At 43.7% G+C, this 21315-nt stretch overlaps 1 protein-coding gene across 4 annotated transcripts in view; it reads right to left on the bottom strand.

Moving 5' to 3' along the window:
* Window positions 1-21315, bottom strand: part of fnbp1l (formin binding protein 1-like) — a 221323-nt gene that overhangs the window by 16079 nt on the left and 183929 nt on the right. For 2 of the 4 annotated variants that reach the window (XM_038793856.1, XM_038793858.1), the window contains exons 9-12: window positions 14344-14544; window positions 10302-10460; window positions 4055-4069; window positions 2258-2367 (exon numbers count right to left, since the gene is read on the bottom strand). In XM_038793856.1, the coding sequence (XP_038649784.1) occupies window positions 2258-2367; window positions 4055-4069; window positions 10302-10460; window positions 14344-14544 (485 nt within the window). The remainder of the gene's footprint in view (window positions 1-2257; window positions 2368-4054; window positions 4070-10301; window positions 10461-14343; window positions 14545-21315) is intronic. The other 2 variants (XM_038793859.1, XM_038793860.1) reach the window with 2 other exon arrangements.

Raw genomic sequence — 21315 nt, 5'->3', positions numbered from 1 at the left:
CCCAACTGTTCACATTATATATTAATGATTTGGATGAGGGAACTAAATATAGTATCTCTAAATTTGCAGATGATACAAAGTTGGGTGGGAGGGTGGAGCTGTGAGGAGGGTGCAGAGATGCTTCAGTGTGATTTGGACAGGCTGAGTGAGTGGGCATATGCAGTATAATGTGGATAAATCTGAGGTTATCAACTCTGGTAGCAAAAATAGGAAGGCAGATTATTATTTGAATTGGTGTAAATTGATGGGGGTGGATATTCAGCGAGATCTTGGTGTACTCGTGTATCAGTTACTGGAAGTAAGAGCACAGGTACAGAAGGCAGTAAAGAAGGAAAATGGTATGTTGGCCTTCATAGCGAGAGGATGTGAGGATAGGAATAGGGATGTTTTACTGAATTTGCATTGGGCATTGGTGAGACCACAGCTGAAGTGTGCAGTTCTGGTGTTGCTTTCTGAGGAAGGATCAGGGAGTGCAATGAAGGTTTACCAGGCTGATTCCTAGGGTGGTGAGACTGTCATACGAGGAGAGAATAAATTGGTTTGGATTATATTCATTGGAGTTGGGAAGAGTGAGAAGGGATGTCATAGAAATTCTAACAGAATTAGACAGGGTAGATACAAAAAGAATGTTCCGGATGGTGCTGAGTCCAGAACTAAAGACCACAGTTTGAGGATACTTTTAGAACTGAGGTGATGAGATATTACTTCACCTAGAGAGTGGTGAATCTGTGGAATTTGCTACCACAGAAAGTAGTTGATGCCAAAACATGTGATATTCAAGAAGGAATTAGATACAGCTCTTGGGGGTAAAGAGATCAAGGATATGGGAGGGGAAGGCGGGATCAGGGTATTGAACTTGATCAGCAGCCATGATCATAATGAATGGCGGAGCAGGCTCGAGGGGTTGAATGACTTCCTCCTACTTCTATTTTCTATGTATGTTTCTCACCTTTCATAAAAAAAACTTTCATGGGTTGTGGGTTTTGCTGGCAAGGGTTGCCCAACCCTAATTGCCCTTGAGCTGAGTGGTTTGCTCGGCCATTTCAGAGGGCAGTTAAGAGTCAACCACATTGCTGTGAGTCTGGAGTCACATGCAGGCCAGACCACATGAGGATGGAAGTTTTCCTTCCATAAAGGTGTGGTTTTACAACAACCGACAAATCATCATTAGAGATCATGATTGCGATTCCAGAAAAATCCAGGTTTCTACTGAATTCAAATGCCTCCATCTGCCTTGGTGGGATTCAAACCCAGGTCTCCAGGACATTACACTAGGTCTCTGGATTACTAGATCAGTGACAACAGCACTACACCACCGTTCCTCATTCAATCTTTCCTCATAGGATAAGCCCTTCATCCCAGGAATGAGTTGAGTGAGCTCAACTCTGTATTGCCTCTTACACAACTGTATCTTTTTTTCAAATAAGGAGACCTAAACTGTATTCCAGATATGGTCTCACTAGTACCATGTAGCTGCAGTAAAACTTCCCTACTTTTATATTCCATCCCCCTTGCAATAAACGCCTACATCCCATTTGCCTTCCTAATCATTTGTTTTATCTGCAGACCAACTTGTGATTCACAAAACAAGACTGCCAGATCCCTCAGCACTGAGTTTCCCAATCTCTCGCTATTTAAATCTTTATTATTGTCACAGGTAGGCTTACATTAACAGTGCAATGAAGTTACTGTGAAAATCACCTAGGCACCACATTCCAGCGCCTGTTCGGGCACATAGGGAGAATTCAGAATGTCCAATTCACCTAACAGCACGTCTTTCGGGACTTGTGGGAGGAAACCGGAGCACCCGGAGGAAACCCACAAAGACACTGTGCAGACTCCGCACAGACAGTAAACCAAGCAGGAGTCGAACCTGGGACCCTGGTGCTGTGAAGCAACAGTACTACCATGCCACCCAGTATAGTATACTGTTTTTTTATTCATCCTGCTAAATAATACAATTAGTCAGAACCTTGTGAAGTTACTTCCGCATTGTTAGGTTTACATTCAAGTTAAAATCAGTTATCTACAGAGTACACCTATACAGATTCACATTCCGGTTTTAATCAATGCAACTCAAAATAAGATTTGTAAACTATCAGCTAATCTCATTCCTGCTGCATTGACACTCATGTGGTTTGTCAGGACATGGTGTTCATGTGTAGACTCAGATTTGTTATTTAGAATTTTATACGGGATTTACAATTTTCATTACTTTATTACCTCCCAAACAAGTGTAATATAGTGAGAATCAGACCTTTGATCCATTTCTTTCTGCAATTCCTTGTTAAGTTCATCAATCTTCTGTTGAAGTTTCTTGCGCCTCTGTTCTGGTGGCAGGTGACTAAAGTCTTCGGATGTAGCTCCCTAAAACAGATGGAATCGATAGTTACTGTTTGCTTAACATTGATTCCATACCTTGGTGCTGAAATGCCTTGTATCCATACAGAAGCAGTAACATCCAATGCAAAGCTTAAACCAAACTTTGCAGTTAGAGATTGATATGTTTCTTGGGTCAAGTGATTTGATGCAGCACAATAAGCCATGACATAGACTGCAGAATTTCTGCCCTTAACCTCTTACAATGAGATTTGCTGTTAAGAGTACCATGACTTTGTTTAAAAGCGCTGGAGGTAATGAAAATGTGCATATTTGAACAGGTCTATCAATAATGGAGCATTTGCCACAACAAATCACATGCCCTACTTTAAAAAAAAACACACACCAGGCATCCAGTTCTAAGGTAACATGTATTAGGACACTTGTACATCTTCAAAATGTTTCAATGCAATCACTGTTGTTTTGTGGACATGATTCTTGACCCCTGCAGGTCTTTAAAAAATTGCTCTCGCCATTAGGCCACCTTTTCAAAATAAAGAAATACTTGGCTTTGCCTGAAATGCAGGTGTATCATGCCCACATATCCATGTCATAGCAGTGTTGCATTGTAACCCATCACTAAACTGCTGTGCAGACGTATATAGAATGTTAGAGAAAAGCAAAAGCATAAACTGTATGTGTTGATCCCAATAATTAGTAGCTGCATGTCAATACACACAGATTATTAATACATCTTTCAAAATTAGCTGAGGATGGTGGTGTGGCACAAGTTGGGAAGGGGTAAAAGAGGCAAGAGATAAACTGAAGACATAAAAGTCTGACTGATTGAGTCGCAATTTTGAAAGGGAAGGCTAGGAAGGACAAAAATAGTTTTGGCCAATAATCCAAAATACATGCACACATTTTAAATTTGAACTGTAAAACAACGTATTTTTGAAACTGTACAGAAGTTCCCAGAATACCGCATAGGCATCTGGACAACGGACTTGACTCCCAATCAGGGTGACATGGGTTTGATTCCTACAGCTAACATTTGCATTGGTTTCTACATAGGGGTTTTCTACGGTTCTTGGTCAGTGTGCTGGATGCCCTCTCGCATGCAGGAATCCTGGAGGAAAGGGAGAAAAGAGAGAGGAGACACGAAGAACAACATCCACTGTGCACCATTTAAATTTCTATCAGCTTACCATGGAATGGCAATGGAGGGGAGTAAGAAAAATGCCAAAGCTCAGATTCACTGCTATTAGGGGTTCAATGATAAGTGATGGGCGATGGGGTTGGGGTGAGGAGGGCAAAGAATGAAAAAGCATTTTAAAAGACTGTTTTTAAAAAGAACACACACACACACACACACAAATAGCTCAATGGCATCAGGTCTTTTTACATGCTTTGGATAGGGTTGAGATCAGGAACACTTGGGATAAATTTTCAACTTGCTGCCCAGTCATAAAACAGCCATTCGAGATTGCTGAAAATTTACACGATTAAGTCTTTAAAGGACGGAAAGCAACACAATTCAACCATTAGACTTCCAGCAATTGACGTAGAATTAACAAATAAGCCTGAGGTATTCAGGTAGAAGCTTCTTAAAAATAGGCTAGATTAGATTTTATTAGAAAAACAGGTCAGCCTCAACCAGGTTAAAAAACACTTCAGCCATAAACACTCACAAAAACATATATTAGAGAAACCTTGGCTTCAAAGTGACGCTTACCAGCTTTATTGAAAGCTTCATAGTTCATATGAAAAGAGAAAGGAATTATTACAAATGTTCTACATTTACACCAACCATAATACTGCACAGATGTATCAACGCATTTAAGCTGCTGCATCCCTGTGTAACTTTAACACTCAGTTTCTCCACAGAATTAAAATACATTGCATCAAATTTTGCTTTGTGGCAGGTTAGCAGATTGCAGCCAGGATAATGATCAGGGCCTCTCTCCCTTAGATTAGGGAGCAAAAAGTAAATCACAGTTCCTGCCTCAATCATAACTGTCAAAACCATTAATGTGCAGTATGTGGATACTGGGTGACAGGGTCCTGTAACTGACTTTTGGTATGAAGTCTCACATTTACTGAATATCCAGTTGGGAAATTATGGGAAAAACTCTCCAGTAGTTGGAGTATATATTATGCACAAAACATAGATGTTGAAGGCCAATTATCTCAATCATAGGACATCACTGCCGTACTGTCCTGGGCCCAACCACTTTCAGCTGCTTCAACAAGAGCAAACTGCATTTTTCACAGAATAGTTACAGTGCAGGAGGCCATTCAGCCCATCATGTCTGCATCAGCTCTCCAAGTGAGCAAATCACTTCCAACACACTTTCCAGACCTTAACCACTCACTACATGAAAACATTTCTTCTGATATTGCTTTTACATCTTTTCCCATGGCATTTCAGGAAAGATGGGTACGAATTTGGGATATGACAACATGCTTGGAGAGGAAAGGGGTGTTGAAGATGGGGGTGGTAGTTTACAAGAATGAAGGAGTCAAGGATTTATTTTCTTATGGAGAGGGGTGATGACAGCAGTTTGGGAGGAGAGGGGGGACGCAACTTGAGACAACCATTGACAGTTTTTCTAATGAATTACTGTCCATAACAAGAGAGCACCTCCCCATGACATTCAATGGAAGTACCATCACAGAATACCCATCCTGGGGCTCATCACTGATCAGAAATTCAATGAAACAGCTGTATAAATGCTGCGGCAGGTCGGAGGCCAGGTATTCTGTAGCATATGGCTCACCACCTGACTCAACAAAGCCTCTATCTCCTAAAAGGCACAAATCAGAAGATGGAATGTTCTCTACTTGCCTGGATGGGTTCAATTGCAAGAACGCTTAAGAGACCAAAACTAACGGAAACAGTTTAAAAGGATCTCCCATTTATGGCAGAGATGAGTATTAATATTTTTCTTCCCGAGACTGGTAGAGGTAGGGCCATTGAATATTCTTTATGCAGAAGTAGATAATTATTTTGTTAGTAAAGAATCTAAAGGTTATCGGGGTAGGCAAGGCTACAAACAAAGTATCCATGATCCCGTTGAAGGGTTCAGCAGGCTCCAGGGACTGAATGACTTACTCCTGCTCCTAATTCATGTTTGTATCTCTGTATACCATCTACAATAACGGATTCAATTATTTCAGCACTTTATCTACTATTTTAAAACATCCACCACCAGCGGTGCACTGTGGTTGCTGTGTATCCGATCCATAAAATTTACTACAGCAACTCACCAAGCCTTTTCCAGCTCCACCTCCTAAATTCGTAGCTTACATCTTCCAAAAGGTATAATGGCAGCAGGTTCATGGGATCAGAATCAATGCCAAGCTTCCCTCCTGACTTGAATTTTATTGGCAATGGAACATAATTCTTCACTATCTGGACTGGACTGAAGGCAGCCCAACATCTTCTCTGGGCAACTAAGAATGGCAACAAATACGGTCTTGTCATCAGTACCATTAGTCTGAGACTGATTTTTCTTATTAAAAAAGGCATCGGAGGATACCTGGTGCATAGTTTAACGTCTTTTACATACACTATCTCCATAACCCTTTACTGTGTATAAGAAATTATCAATCACTGCATTAAATATATACAATGACTAAGCTTCCACAGCCCTCTGGGGTAGAGAATTCTGAAGATTCACAACATCTTGCAAATAAATTTATTCCTCCTCTCGGTCCTAAGTGGCACCCCCTTATTTTGAAATTGTGCTTCCTGGGTCTAGTGTCATGTGAGAGTACCTTTAAGAAATGGGTGTTTATCAAATAGCTGTAGTGAATGTCAAATAGCTGAAGTGATGTTAGAGTGTGGGTGGAGCTGGGCTGTCTGTCTGTTTTTACTTTCATTTTTGAGCTGGCAGCTACAGTGCGTGTTTAGTTTTGTTTTCAGAGTTGGAGCTGCATCCAGCCAAACAAGGTGTAATTTTGATCTCTGTATGAAAGAATGTCCTCAGATCACTTGCTAATTTAAAAGTGATAACTGATCTCAGTAGAGAATTTAAACCTGATGTCATTGTTAAAGAGAGTATTTGTCTTATGGATGTTGCGAGGAAAGATTAAGGGTTACTTATAGAGCACTGTATTCTTTGGGGGGAGTATTTGAGTTGATAATTGCTAAGATGTTTACTGTGTGTTTATAAAATGTTAACTGGATTCATATAATAAACATTATTTTGTTTTAAAAGTACTTTTGATCTCATTTTTACATCACACCTTTAGAGTGGGCCCCTGCCCTCCCCATAACCAAAATCTATTAAAGGTTGTGGGTCAGGTGAACTCCATGATAGACTTTGGGGTTCTCTAAACCCTGGCCCGTAATACTAGACTCTGCAAGCAGGGGAAACATCTTACCTGCATCTATCCTGTCTATTCATTTAGGTATTTTGTAGGTTTCAACGAGATCACCTCTCATCCTTAGAAATTCTAGAGAAAACAGGCGCAGTTTGTCCAATCGCTCTTCATAGCCCTGTCATCCCCAGAACAGGTTTGGTGAACTTTCGTTGCACTCCCTCTGTGGCAATAATATCCTTTCAGTGGTAAGGGGACCAGCCGGAGTCCTTCAAGCTGCAGTAGTGTGCTTAAGTTGGAGTTTGGTGACTTCCAATGGTGGCCATGGAGAGTGGTTGCACATTTGGTGGCTCCCACTAAAGGCAAATTTTTTTGCAGTCTTTTCCTGCCCGAAGGATGTAGTATCTGAGGGGAAAGGTAATACGAGCAGTTGGAGCAGGAGAGTCGTCGTGGCACGCCATAGGTACAGATAGCGGAGGAAAGGGGGGCACACTGCCCGCCCAATGTTCAACGGAACAGGGAAAGGGGGGCACACTGCCCACCCAGTGGTCAACGGAGCAGTTGGTGGATTTCTTAAACAACCCGTTCATGCAGCAGAGGAAAAGGGCCCTGGAAGACCTGGCCAAGGTGGTGGAACCGCTAGAATCTGGGATCAAGCAAGTTGAGCAAAGGCTGGAGTTCCAGGGCCGGGTAATTCAGAAAGTGGAGGCGGCGGTGGGAGAGTACGAGGAGCAGTTGGCCTCGTTGGCGGCGGAGATAGGAGTGATGCGGGAGAGCCAGAACAAGCTGACGGAGAAAGTGGAGGATCCGGAGAATCCAGGAGGCAAAACGTAGGATTGTATGGATACCTGAAGGCATCGAGGGTGCGGAGGCCACAGTGTATGTGGTGAGGCTGCTGGAGAGATTGATGGGGGGAGGGGACTTTGATCAGCCTCTGTAGGTGGACCAAGTGCACAGGTCGCTGAGGAGGAGGCCGCAGGCGGGCGAGCTGCAAGGGAGATGATGGTGGGGTTGCACTGCTTTCTGGAAAAGGAAAAGATCCTTTGAGGGTGAGGCAGACCAAGAGGTGTACCTGGGAAGGGAGTGAGCTGCGGGTGTACCAGGACCTGGGCGTGGAGCTGGCAAAGAGGGGCAATTTAGTGTAGTCAATCCACCTACCTGGCACATCTTTGGGTTGTGGGGGTGAGACCCACATGGACACGGGGCGAATGTGCAAACTCCACACGAGTCAGTGACCCAGGGCCGGGATCGAACCCGGGTCCTTGGCGCCGTGAGGCAGCAGTGCCTACCATTGTGCCACTGTGACCTCCCTCCAATCAAACTATTGTTGGTAGTTTTTTTTCTCCCCCTCCCAAAGTAATTTACAATGATTTCAAATCAGATTACACACAGGTAGAGACCTAGATTGTTAAAAATATTATTTTTTGTGATAAACCCATTATTAGCTCACTTAATAAAACTGCGGCCTGGTTACCACTCTTCTATTGGTCAATGAAAATTTTTAATGCAAGAGAGGGAAAAAAATACATTTTACTACATTGCCCATTATAACAAAAATCTTCATGGAAGGTTTTAAATTTGAGATTTTGCAATATGTTCGAACGGAAACTGGAACACACTTCAGAAAATCGGTACAATTTGCATTCAGATTGCTGATGCTGCCCAAGGTAGAAACTCTACTCCATCCACTCTTGGATTAAGATGTTAATTAATTGGATAATCTGAATGCAGCTCATTTTGCAAAAGAATCAATTTTAATGAGCTACTCAAAGTTGAAAGTCAGCATTTAATGAGTGCGAATGCTGTAATTCTTTCCATTGTCAGTTCTGTCCAATATTTATCCTTCAGCCAACACCACCAATACAAATCATCTCGTCATCATCACAGTGCTGTTTGTGGGAACTTGCTGAGCAGAAATTAATAATTCCTACAACAGTGACTACAGTTCACAAGTATTTCGCTAGCAACCAAATCTTTAGGTTTGCCCTAGGTCATGAAAGGTGTGATATAAATGCAAGTTATTTCATTTATCACCTACATTTAGTAAATTTACACAGAGCAGCTGAAGAAAAAGATGCACTTCAACCGAAGTACAGATTCTGAAAATCCTGATTACACTTGCATTTTATTCTTAGATGCAAGAAATATTGTCCATATTGGATTATTTGGAAAGAGATGCTGCAACTTTAAATGCCACAAAATTCAGCACTGCACACTTGAAAGCCACATGCAAACTTTCAATACACAGCCTCTTACCATGTAGGCACAAAAAGCAAGTAAAACAGTTCTTCTGCCCACTTTAAATACCTTCAGTGAATGAATCTGTCAAGACAGTAACTATCAGAATTTTAAAAAACACTAAAATACAGAGGAGGTCACTTTGATTCATTTTTCCAGTTTTAAAGGCAACCAGAAATGGCATGGACCTGTTGGGCTGAATGGCCAGTTTCTATGCTACAATAGTGTAATTCAGGAACAATATTACGATCCTTGGTAACACATAATTCCTTACCTGGGATGATCAGAAACACACATCCCTCCAGACTAGACACTAAAAAAAAATTAAGACTTTTTGAGCTGCTGTAATCCACTATGTGAAGGCCACAGCAAGATATTGCTCTGAATTTGCTAAATTTGGGGCAAACGTTTGGGGCAGGATTTAAAAAAATTACTTATATTCGTTCTTGGGATGTTGGCGTCGCTTGCTGGGCCAGTATTTATTGCCCATCACTAATTGCCCTTGAATGGAGTTGAGTGGCTTGCTAGGCCACTTTAGTGGGGGGCAGTTAAGAGTCAACCACATCGCTGTGAGGGTCTGCAGTCACATGTAGGCCAGACCAGGTAAGGATGGCAGATTTCCTTTCCTGAAGGACATTGGTGAACCAGTTGGTTTTTACAACAATCGGTAATGTTTTCATGGTCATCAGTAGACATTTAACTCCAGATTTTTTATTGAATTCAAATTTCACTATCTGCTATGGCGGGATCAAACCCGGGAGCCTGGGTTTCTGGAGTACTAGTCCAGTGACAATACCACTCTGACAGCAACCCCCCCCAGTGTAATTCACAGCACTCGTTGAGATGCAAAAGGTAGGGCATATTGCATCTAAATTAATAGCAAACGAAATAGTGCAAATGTCTGCACGTTATTTATTGTTTAATTCTCCATCTGGATTTTGTGCTCAGGAAAGAATATCATGAACATTCTGGTGGTAAATGTCCTCTGCACAAATCATGCAACTTCATTATTTCATAAAATACAGAAACAAAATCACAGTAGAATCACACAACTTGCCTTTACAATTGAAACCAATGAGTCATAAACAAACTAGGACTTTTATGGTTAGCAATGAAGTTGGAACAGCTACTCTTGCACTTCACTGTACATGCCCATTATTGCAAAAAACATCATGCAAACTGAAGCAGTTGTAATTTGAGGTTCAACAGTCATAATCCTAACATAGTTCCAAGGACATTTCGATCAGCAATATCTCAAACTGGCAATGCAGTTGGCAGTAAATAACGATTTGAGGCCATACAATTTTAGTTTACCATTTAACTAACCATGGAAGCCCTTGTAGAAATCTGTACACTTATAAGCCACATGCTGCAATCCAAACAGCTACAAACTTTATGTTCAATATAAACCAACTTACCCCCCTTTTGAAATCCTTGAAAGAAGGAATTCTGGGTTTCACTGTCTTTAGCTCATTCATGCAGTAAGACAGTGGATCCCTGGAAAACCTGGGAGGCTGGGGCCGATAAGGAACAGAGGATGAGCAAGGACTGGTGGGGGAGTGATGAGGAAATGGCAGCTAACATAAAAACAAAGAACAAAATAATGAACTACAAACATGAGAAAAAAAAGGCAAAGGTACAAGAGCCAAAAGAAAGAATTCTAGGTGTTCACATTAATTGTGCTAATCTAAGCGTAAGAGGTTAGGGGTCATGTGCAAAATGTCAAAGGATCAAACGTTTCTATGAAAGGATAAGCTACATGGTGCCCATCATGCATTCCTAGCTGACCGACTTGTCAATGGTCCACTGAAGTGGGGTGGAGAGTAAAAATAGAATGTAAAAATATAACAGGATTCTTGCCTCCAAATTTTACTACCAATCACATTTTAATCAAATACAAGGAGATTTTGACAGACCGCAGTTGTGTCACATGCTTCTGAATCTAAATGGGCAAAATAACTATTTCCTACACATGACTTTCCTGTTCACATGTACCAATCACTTGAAATGTTTACAGTGTAGCGTTTTGCGATATCACACACATCAGTACATGGATCGAACCAACGGATGTAGGAACATCAAAATGAAGCTACAAGCAGGTTAAAACTCAAATAACAAATATATACTGTGGAAAAGAAAATTAACCATTTAATAAAATACAGATTAAATCAATTCACATTGGGAGTGAAATTATCATTAATTTTAACAAGAAAGTTACTTAGACTGCGAACAGCAAATTTTCAATAGCAGGAATTGGCACTTTTTAATTGTAAACAAAATTAGAAGTTATTGATCAGAATTACTTTTAATATTTTAATGAAGAAACATCACAGAGAAAGGTTACAGTCTAAAGTTGTTGAATGCCACGTTGAACTCAATGTTTTCCCCCACCTTAACCCCTTTAAAATAATATCCCATACATTTTTCTCTCAATGACAAAACACTCCTGTCTCTCTCTCCTCCCCTCACCCCGTACCTGGTTATGTATCTCTTGTTCTTAGGTTTGCTACACTTATGGTGGCACGGTGGTGCAGTGGTTAGTATTGCTGCCTCATGTCACTGAAGACCCGGGTTCGATCCTGGCCTCGGGTCACTGTGCATGTGGAGTTTGCACATTTCCCCCTTGTGTGCATGGGTCTCTGCCCCACAACCCAAAAAGATATGCAAGGTAGGTGAATTGGCCACCCTAAATTGGCCCTAATTGAAAAAAAAAAATTTGGATACTCAAAAGTAATTTTAAAAAAAATTTGCTACACTTTTGTTGCAATTTCTTCCAGCTACAGGATACAATGAGAGATTTCCCCCCTCTCGAGTTCTGATGAAGAACCGAATGGACTCGAAACATTAACTCTCTTCTCTATCCCTACAGATGCTGCCCGACCTGCTGGGTTTTTCCAGCTGTTTGTTTCTGTACAACCTGCTGGGTTTTTCCAGCTGTTTCTGTACAATCAATGCTTTTGTGGAATAAAGGCCAGCGTTTTTGATCCTGTTTTGTACCAGTACATTCAGTTTTGGTGATTCATGCACATGGATAACTATTTCACTTTGTTTCTTGACAGCTCCTTGTCTCTCGACGCATGACCTTACTATCATTTGTCTTTTTCTGATCCAAACTACAATTGATGGCCTCATACTCCTTCCTCCTCACTCCACCCCCTCCAACTTCTTCCTTCCCACATTAAACTCCACCAGTTGTGGACCACCATACAAGACAATTAGGGTCGAAACTGTTTAGCTCGACAGTGATGTCCACAACTGGAGAACGCATTCAATAAAATTCTATGTTCTGTCATTTTTGTTAATAATCTCTTGTGTGGAACTTTTAACATGTTTAATAGAAGTCCATAAGACATCACCCATAGGTACTCCCATATCCACCAAGCTAGTAACTGCCTCAAAAAGCTCAACTTGATTAATTCTGAGACTCAAGTCCATGCTTTTTTTAAATGAATTTACGGGATGTGGGCATCAATGGTTAGACCAGCATTTATTTCCCATCCTTGACTCTCCCTCACCAGCTGCTACTTGCCCAAGTGCTCAGTCACCCCATATCTATTGTTGGATTCTGTTAACTTCTCCAACATTGATATTAAGAAACAAATTTGTGGTGCCTGATCTCCATCTGTGCTCCCCTCCCCCAAACTTCTTTAATCATATGGTAAACATAAAAGTCATGACACTTATTTTCAGCTTCAGAGAGATTACGGTGCAACATTAGACAAAAGAAAAAACTTGTATTTATACCCTTGACAGGGACTCTTTAAATATATATATATATATATATATATAAAATATAAATGATTTGGAGGAAAAAGTAAATGGTCTGATTCGTAAGTTTGCGGACGGCACAAAGGTTGGTGGAATTGCGGATAGGTGTGAGGACCGTCAAAGGATACAGCAGGATATAGATCGGTTGGAGACTTGGACGGAGAGATGGCGGGTGGAGTTCAATCCGGACAGATATGAAGTAATGCATTTTGGAAAGTCTAATACAGATGGGAAACATACAGTAGATGGCAGAAACCTTAAAACTATTGATAGGCAGAGGGATCTAGGTATACAGGTACTCAGGTCACTGAAAGTGACAAGACAGATGGCGAAAGTAGTCAAAACAGCATACGGCATGACTGCCTTCATCGGCTGGACCATTGAGTTTAAAAATTGGCAAGTCATGTTGCAGCTTTATAGAACCTTAGTTAGGCCACACTTGGAATTATAGCATTCAATTCTGGTTGCCATATGACCAGAAGGATGTGGAGGCTTTACAGAGGGTACAGAAAAGATTTACCAGGATATTGCCTGGTATGGAGGGCATTAGCTATGAGGACAGGTTGGAGAAACTTGGGTTTATTCTCACTGAAACAATGGAGGTTGAGGGGTGACCTGATAGAGGTCTACAAGATTATGAGGGGCATAGACAGAGTGGATAGTCAGAAGCTTTTTCCCAGGGTGGAAGAGTCAATTACTAGGGGGCATAGGTTTAAGGTACAAGGGGCAAGGTTTAAAGGAGATGTACGAGGCAGGTTTTTTTACACAGAGGGTAGTGGGAGCTTGGAACCCGCTGCCGGAGGAGGTAGTGGAAGCAGATACGATAGTAACTTTTAAGGGACGTCTTGACAAATACATCAATAGGATGATAATAGAGGGATATGGTCCCCAGAAGGATAGGGAGTTTTAGTTTTTAGTTCAGACAGGCAGCATGATCAGTGCAGGCTTGGAGGGCCGAAGGGCCTGTTCCTGTGCTGTAATTTTCTTTGTTCTTTTAACCTAATTAAAATGTCCCAAGGCACTTTACAGTGGCATTATACAACATTTTACACCAAGCTGCTTAAGGCGATATTAGAGCAAGTGACCAAAACCTTGCTCAGAGAGACAAGTTTTAAAGAAAGTCTTAAAGGAGGAAAAAGAGGTGTTGAGGTTTGTGAAGGAATTCCAGAGTTTAGTACTTGAGCTGAGAAGTCACGGCCACCAATAGTGGAGCGATTAAAATCGGAAATGCTCAAGGGACCAGAATTTGGTAAGGTTCTGCACCTGAAGGAGATTAGAGACAGTGAGGGGTAACGTCATGGAAGAATTTGGAAACAAGTATGAGAATTTTAAAATTTAGGAGTTGTTTAACCAGGGGCCAGTGAGGACAAGGGTGTTGATGACCATGATTTGGTGCGAGTAAGGACCAAGTGCAGCAGAGTTCTGGAAGTCCACAAGTTTACAGAGGGTAGAATTTGGGAGGCTGATTCATCAAGTCTCATGGTAACTTGGGAATGGATGGGGTAGGAGAAGTCAGGCAATGTTGAGAAGGTGGTCTTAGTAATGGCGTGTAGAAGTGGTCAGAAAGTCATCAAATTGTGAACAGTCCAGTTCAGATTCACACAGCTCCAGGGAAAGTGATGAAGTCACTATCATCGGGGAAAACGTTTTATTACAAAGTCTTGTTCCAAGAAAAGAGAAACACAGCTTTACCTTGCTTTTCTTGCCAAAAGGCCACAGCTTTCCTTTGCTTTTTCCTGTTGTATACTTCTGGTCCCCCCTCGTCTCCTGTTTTTGTGCACTCAGACTGCCATCTGACACGGTTCTATAAATATTCTGGCTGAAATCTTCAAATGGAAAGTCTCCAGGAGGTTCAAAACCCGATTTGAAGGATTCCACCACTATCAGAGAGTCCTATGAAGAAAAAGGTTGAAATTAAGTGCATTTCTAATACACATTTCTTTACTTTCCTTTGCCAGCTTTCTTCACTCCTGAAGGCATTACATCCTACTGGGAGGCAATTCCAGAAATGCTGCACTCAAGTGGTCAGTCTTTACATGTGAGCTGGGATTCTGAAGCCCATGTCTCGCCCAACTTTCCTCACTCGGGCTGGGTGAGACAGAAGCAGTAAAGCACGCCATCGGCAGCACTGTCGCAGAGTGACTGGAGCGCGGAGATGCACTCTCCCTTTTAGGTTGTAATAGCTGTAATGGTATTACCATCACTGAATCCCCCACAACAACATCCTGGGGTTTACCATTGATCAGAAACTGAACCTGACTAGCCATATTAATACTGCGGCTACCAGGACAGGTCAAAGGTTAGGAATCCTATGGTGAGTAACTCACCTCCTGAACCCCTCCCCCCACCCAAAGCCTGTCCACCATCTACAAGATACAAGTCAGGAGTGTCATGGAATAGTCTCCACTTGCCTGAATCAGTGCAGCTCCAACAACATTCAAACCCTCCACCACCGACGAACAGCGGCAGCCATGTGCACCGTGTACAAGATGCATTGCAGGAACTCACCAAGTTTCCTTAAGCAGCACTTTATAAACCCAATATCACTACCAACTCGAAGGACAAGAGTAGCAGCTACCTCAGAACCGCACCACCTGAATGCTCCCCTCCAAGTTACTCACCTTCCTGACTTGGAAATATATTGCCGTTCTTTCACTGCTGGTACGGTCAACATTCTGGAACTCCCTCCCTAACAGCACTGTGGGTGTACCTATAGCTCAGGGACTACGACAGTTCAAGAAGGCAACTCACCACTACCTTCTGAAGGGCAACTGGGGATGGGCAATAAATGTTAGCCGAACCACGACACCCACAAACTGTAAAATGAATAAAAATAAAATAAAATAAAGGAGAGGTTTAAAGAGATGGTCAGGGAAAGACCAGAGACAGAATGGATGGGGTGGGGCCAGAGAGGGAGGGGAGGGGATGGGTGGACTGGAGGGAGGAGGTAGGGCAAGGTGGACAGGTGGAGGAGAGTAGGGGTGGGGGGGGGGGGGGGGGGGGGCAGGGTAAAACTGGCAGGCGTAACCAAAGTTGGCAATTTAAAATCGCTTCTGTCAGATGATTCCTAGCCCAGCGTAATTGTTGAGAGGAAGTTAGAACTTCTGGGCAATTGCTGGGTAAACCCTCATGTGGGAACCTCCGACAGATTTCCCAGTGCACCATTGGGGTACCCACCAAATGCTGGGGAATCAAGAAGTTATGGGCCATTAATATTATCTAACAATCAAATTCTATAAACCTTGATGTCCATGGCAGGAGACATCTGCTTAATAAGTAATTTTTAAAGGGCGTTATAAATGACAGCACTATCAAGTGAAACATTTAAAAGGAGAGTCATAAAGGTCTGCAGCACAGAAAAGGCCCTTCAGCACATTGGTTCTGCACCGGTTGAAAACAACCACTTAACTATTCTAATCCCATTTTCCAACACTTGGCCCATAGTCTTGTATGCCTTGGCATCACAAGTACACGTCTAAATACACATCTAAATACTCGTTAAATGTTATGAGGGTCTCTGCCTCCACCATCCTTTCAGGCAGTGAGCCCCTGTCTACTCTCTCTTGGCGGAATTCTCCCCCCCCCCCACGTTGGGTGGGAGAATTGACGGGGCGCCGAGTAAGTCCCGCCACGCCGCCCTGGCACCCACACGCGATTCACCCAACCCCCCAAACCGGTGCGGTGAGATTTACGGCTGGCCGCTGGGAGAATCGCCGCTCGCCGATGGGCCGAGCAGCCTTCCCAACATGACAGGTTCCCGCTGGCACCGTCCACAACTGGTCACTCTCGGTGGGAACAGCGCGGGAACGCGGAGGAGGCGGCTGGTTTGGGGGGGGGGGGGGGGTGCCTCAAAAGGGGTCTGGCCCGCGATCGGTGCCCACCAATCGGCGGGCCGGCCTCTCTGAAGGAGGACCTCCTTTCCTCCGCCGCCCCGCAAGATCCATCCGACATCTTCTTGCAGGGCGGCCGCGGGGAGGACGGCAACCGCGCATGCGTGTTGGCGCCGCGCATGCGGGTTGGAGCCGGCCAACCTGCGCATGTGACGTCATTTACGTGGCGCCGCATAACCCGGCGCGCGTAAATGACGCGGCGCCGCTCCTAGCCCCCCAGGGGTGGGAGAATAGGGGGCTGGGAGCGGCCTCCGACGCCGGAGTGAAACACTCCGGTTTTCACTCCGGCGTCGGGACTTAGTCTCCCGATGGGAGAATTGCACCCTCTATGCCCCTTACAATTATATACATCTCAATCATGTCCCTCCTCAGTCTCCTCTGCTCCAAGAAAACAAGCCCAGTCTATCCAATTTCTCATAGATTAAAAACAAAATCTCCAGTCCAAGCAACATCCTGGTAAATCTCCTCCGCAGCTTTTCCAGTGCTGTCACATCCCTCCTATAATGTGGATTCTAGACCTGCACACAATATCTTGCTGTGGCCTAACTAATGTTTTATATAGTTCCAGCCTAACCTCCATGCTTTTAAATTCTAATGCCTCAGCTAATAAAGGCAAGTATACCATATGCCTTCTTAACCACTTTACCCACCTGCCCTGCTACCTTAAAGAACTGGTGTACATGAACATCAAGGTTCCTCTGATCCTCGGAGCTTCCCAGGGTTCTGCTATTCATCATGTATTCCCTTGCCTTGTTTGTTGTACCCAATTGCACTACCTCACACTTAACCCGATTAAATTCCATTTGTTACTGATCAGCCCAGCTGATCAGTCTGTCTATATCCTCTTGTAATCTAAGGCTAACCTCCTTACTATTTACCACCCCACCAATTTTCGTATAATCCGCAAATTTTCTGATCAACCATCCTACATTCAAGTCTAAATCGTTTTACAAACCACTAACAGCAAGGGCCCCAACACTGATCCCTGCAGGACCCCACTGAACACAGGCTTCCAGTCAGAAAAATGTCCCTCGACCATTATCCTCAGCTTCTTGCCTTTCAGCCAATTCTGGATCCAATTTGCTAAATTTCCTTGGATTCCAAAGGCTCCATGTGGGACCTTACCAAAAGCCTTGCTGAAGTCCAAGTAGACTATGTCAAATGCATTGCCCTCATCAAAAAATTCAGTCAGGTTGGTCAAAACCATTCTGACTGTTCTTGATTAATCCCTGCTTCTCGAAATGCAGATTAATTCTGTCTCAGAATTACTCCAATAGTTTACCCATCACGGAGGTTAGACTGACTGGCCTATAGTTTTCTGGTTTATCCCTTCCTCCCTTCTTGAATAATGGTCCCACGTTGGCTAGCCTCCAGTCCTCCGGTGCCTCTCCTGTGGCCTGAGAGGAATTGAAAATTATTGTCAACGCCCCTATTTCCTCCCTTGCCTCATACAACACCCTGGGATACATTCCATTTGGCCCTGGATACATGCCTACATATCTGCTCTTTTATTTCCCTTGGATTGTTAGGGGGCCTATGGAACACTCCCATGCAATGAGAATGCTCCTTTTTGTTTTTTAAATTCTACCCCTATGGCTTCATTTGAGGCGGCTTCTAGGATGTTGTCCTTCCTTACTGCTCAGTGAGAAGTCTTACAACACCAGGTTAAAGTCCTCCAGGTTTGTTTCAAATCACTAGCTTTTAGAGCACTGCTCTTTCCTTACTGCTGTAATTGATACCCAGATTAAAATTGCGACAACCCCTCCTCTGTTACGACCTCCACTTTCTCAACTGAAGATCCTACATCCTGCAATATTGAGCATCCACTCCTGCCCCTCGCTTAACCATGTCTCAGTGACAGCAATGACATCATACCCCCATGTTTTAATTTGCGCCCTCAACTCATCTGGCTTATTCGTCAGACTCCTTGCATTAAAGTAAATACCATCCATCGTTGCCAAACCCCCTTGTGACTTAATTGGACTACAACTTTTATGCCTCCCTGACTCACTTTCTGTCTCTTCTAATTTTGACTGTGCATCTCTCAGAGCTGAACTTTCTCTCAGGGTTCCCTCTGCCAAGATAATTTAAACCCTCCCAACAACACTAGCAAACCTCCCTGCAAGGACGCTGGTCCTATTTCGGTTCAGGTTCAACCCGTTCGCCTTGTACAGGTCCCACAATCGCCTAAAATGGTCCTAATGCCAAGGGGAAGGAGAAGTTGGGGCCTGTGTTGAATGATGAGGTGTAGAGTGAGGCCCTGCGAAGGGTAAACTGCACGTCTTCCTGTGCGAGGCTTGGCTTAATACAACTTAAAGTAATGTATAGGCAACACCTGAATATCATGAGGGGTGTTTATTTAAGGGGCTGTTTAGCACAGGGCTTAAGCTGGCTTTGAAATCAAACCAATCAAACCAAGGCAGGCCAGCAGCACGGTTCAATTCCCATACCAGCCTCCCCGAACAGTGCCGGAATGTGGCGACTAGGGGCTTTTCACAGCAACTTCATTTGAAGCCTACTTGTGAGAATAAGCAATTTTCATTTGGCAGCACGGTAGCATTGTGAATAGCACAATCGCTTCACAGCTCCAGGGTCCCAGGTTCGATTCCGGCTTAGGTTACTGTCTGTGCGGAGTCTGCACATCCTCCCCGTGTGTGCGTGGGTTTCCTCCGGGTGCTCCGGTTTCCTCCCACAGTCCAAAGATGTGCAAGTTAGGTGGATTGGACATGATAAATTTCCCTCAGTGTCCAAAATTGCCCTTAGTGTTGGGTGGGGTTACTGGGTTATGGGGACAGGGTGGAGTAGTTAACCTTGAGTAGGGTGCTCTTTCCAGAAGCCGGTGCAGACTCGATGGGCCGAATGGCCTCCTTCTGTACTGTAAATTCTATGAATGAGGCAGTTCTTTGCAGGAGGACAAGTGCGAGCGCTGTGCAGGGGGTCGGGCCAATAATGAGCATATGTTCTGGTCGTGTCTCAAGCTTGTGAGTTTTTGGGTCTCCTTCTTTAGCATGTCAGCGATTCTGAAAATTGAGCGAGAGCTCTGTCCCTTGGTGGCCATAATTTTGGGTGCCAGGCTTGCCAGAGCTGCAGGCCGATGCAGGGGCTGATGTCCTGACCTTCGCCTCACTGATTGCCCAAACGCAAATGCTGATGGGGTTGAGGTCAGCTTCTCTACCCAGTGCTTCAGAGTGGCTGAGAGATCTGATGGAGTTCCTATACCTCAAGAAAGTCAAGTGCACTGTGTGGGGAGCAATTGAAAATTTTTACTAAATTTGGCAGCCGTTTATTGTGAATTGCAAAGAGCTGGTCGCCGTTAGTCGCTAAATGGGAAGGTGGGGAGGGGTTAGGTGTTTTTGGAGGGGTAGGACTGGGGGGCTTTTATTCGGATTGGTTGTGTTGTTTTGTTTTTGTATTATGTATAAAACGAAAATCTACTTTTAATCTACTTCCTAAATTCTACTTGCAGGGCCTTATTCCCTATTCTGCCTATATCGTTGGTACCAATATGTACCACAATCAGTCTGTTTGCTCTCCTCCTTCAGAATGCCCGGCAGGTGTTCAGTGACATCCCTGGCCCTGGCACCAGCGAGACAACAGACCATCCTAGAGTCTCTTTTGCAGCCACTGAAACGCCTGTCTGTTCCCCTTAACAATTGAATCCTGATCATTTCCTCCTTTCCTCTTGTACAGCAGACCCATCAATGCTGCCATGAAGTTGGTTGTCATTGGTTTCCCTTGCACAGTCATCTCCCGCAACAGTGTATCTGTTAAAAAGTGGAATGGCCATAGGGGACTCCTGCATTACTTGCCTTCCTGTACTCTGCCTGGTGGTCACCCATGCCCTTTTTGCCTGTTCAATCTTCACCTGCGGTTTGGCTACGTCACTGAACAAGCTATCCCTAACTTGCTCAGTATCATTGATGCTCCACAATCGATCCATCCTCAGCTCCAACTCCGAATTGCAGTTAGCCAGTAGCTGCAGTTGGACACACTTCCTGCAGACGTGGTCACCAGGGACAACTGAAGCTTCCATGATTTGTCACATAGCCCAGGAGGAGCATATCACGTGCACAAGCTTACCTGCCTGGAATACCCTTAAATCCCTTATCTACTCACATTTTAAAAGATAATTATGCTTATATAATACTGTTAATTTATCTCCCTGATGCTAACTTTACTTCTCTTACCCTACTTTGCTTACTTATATTTGTTTGATTATAATGGCCCTGACTTTCACTTATTTGTGCTGTTCTCAGATAATCCCTTCTTCCAAAAGTAAAAAAACATTGTAAAATCATGACTAATGCACTGTGATGCTGATTGCAAGGACACCATTCGCAATTTGGGGTGGGGGTGGGGTGCATTTCTCTTCACCACACCACCCTGCCCCAATGCAACATCCTGCCCTCAGCTCCACTGTACTAGTTAATAATTTTTTTAAATGACCTGCAACCAGACTAGGACCAGAGGTGCGATTTTTTAGACCCATCTGATGCACACGCAAATCCCGTTATGGCCACGAAATCTCGTGAGAGGGCCATAACAAGATTTGCGCAGGGTAGATCACTGTTTGAGATCATCCCCATTCCCCCACTCGTGAAATAAATTTAAATATAATTAAAGGGTTTTACTCTGCACTTTCCAGTCCCTTATAATGCCACCACCACTTCTGCACATACCACCACCACGCCCCATCCCCCGCCCCGTGGTGGCATGACATCACAATGACATGATTCACTACATAATGACCATGCTGGGAGTGCGGAGGTACCTG

Source organism: Scyliorhinus canicula, chromosome 4 (assembly GCF_902713615.1).
Source record: "Scyliorhinus canicula chromosome 4, sScyCan1.1, whole genome shotgun sequence".
Classification (NCBI taxonomy): domain Eukaryota; kingdom Metazoa; phylum Chordata; class Chondrichthyes; order Carcharhiniformes; family Scyliorhinidae; genus Scyliorhinus; species Scyliorhinus canicula.
The sequence above is the reverse complement of the archived record's forward strand: the minus strand, read 5'-3'. Positions and strand labels throughout refer to the sequence as shown.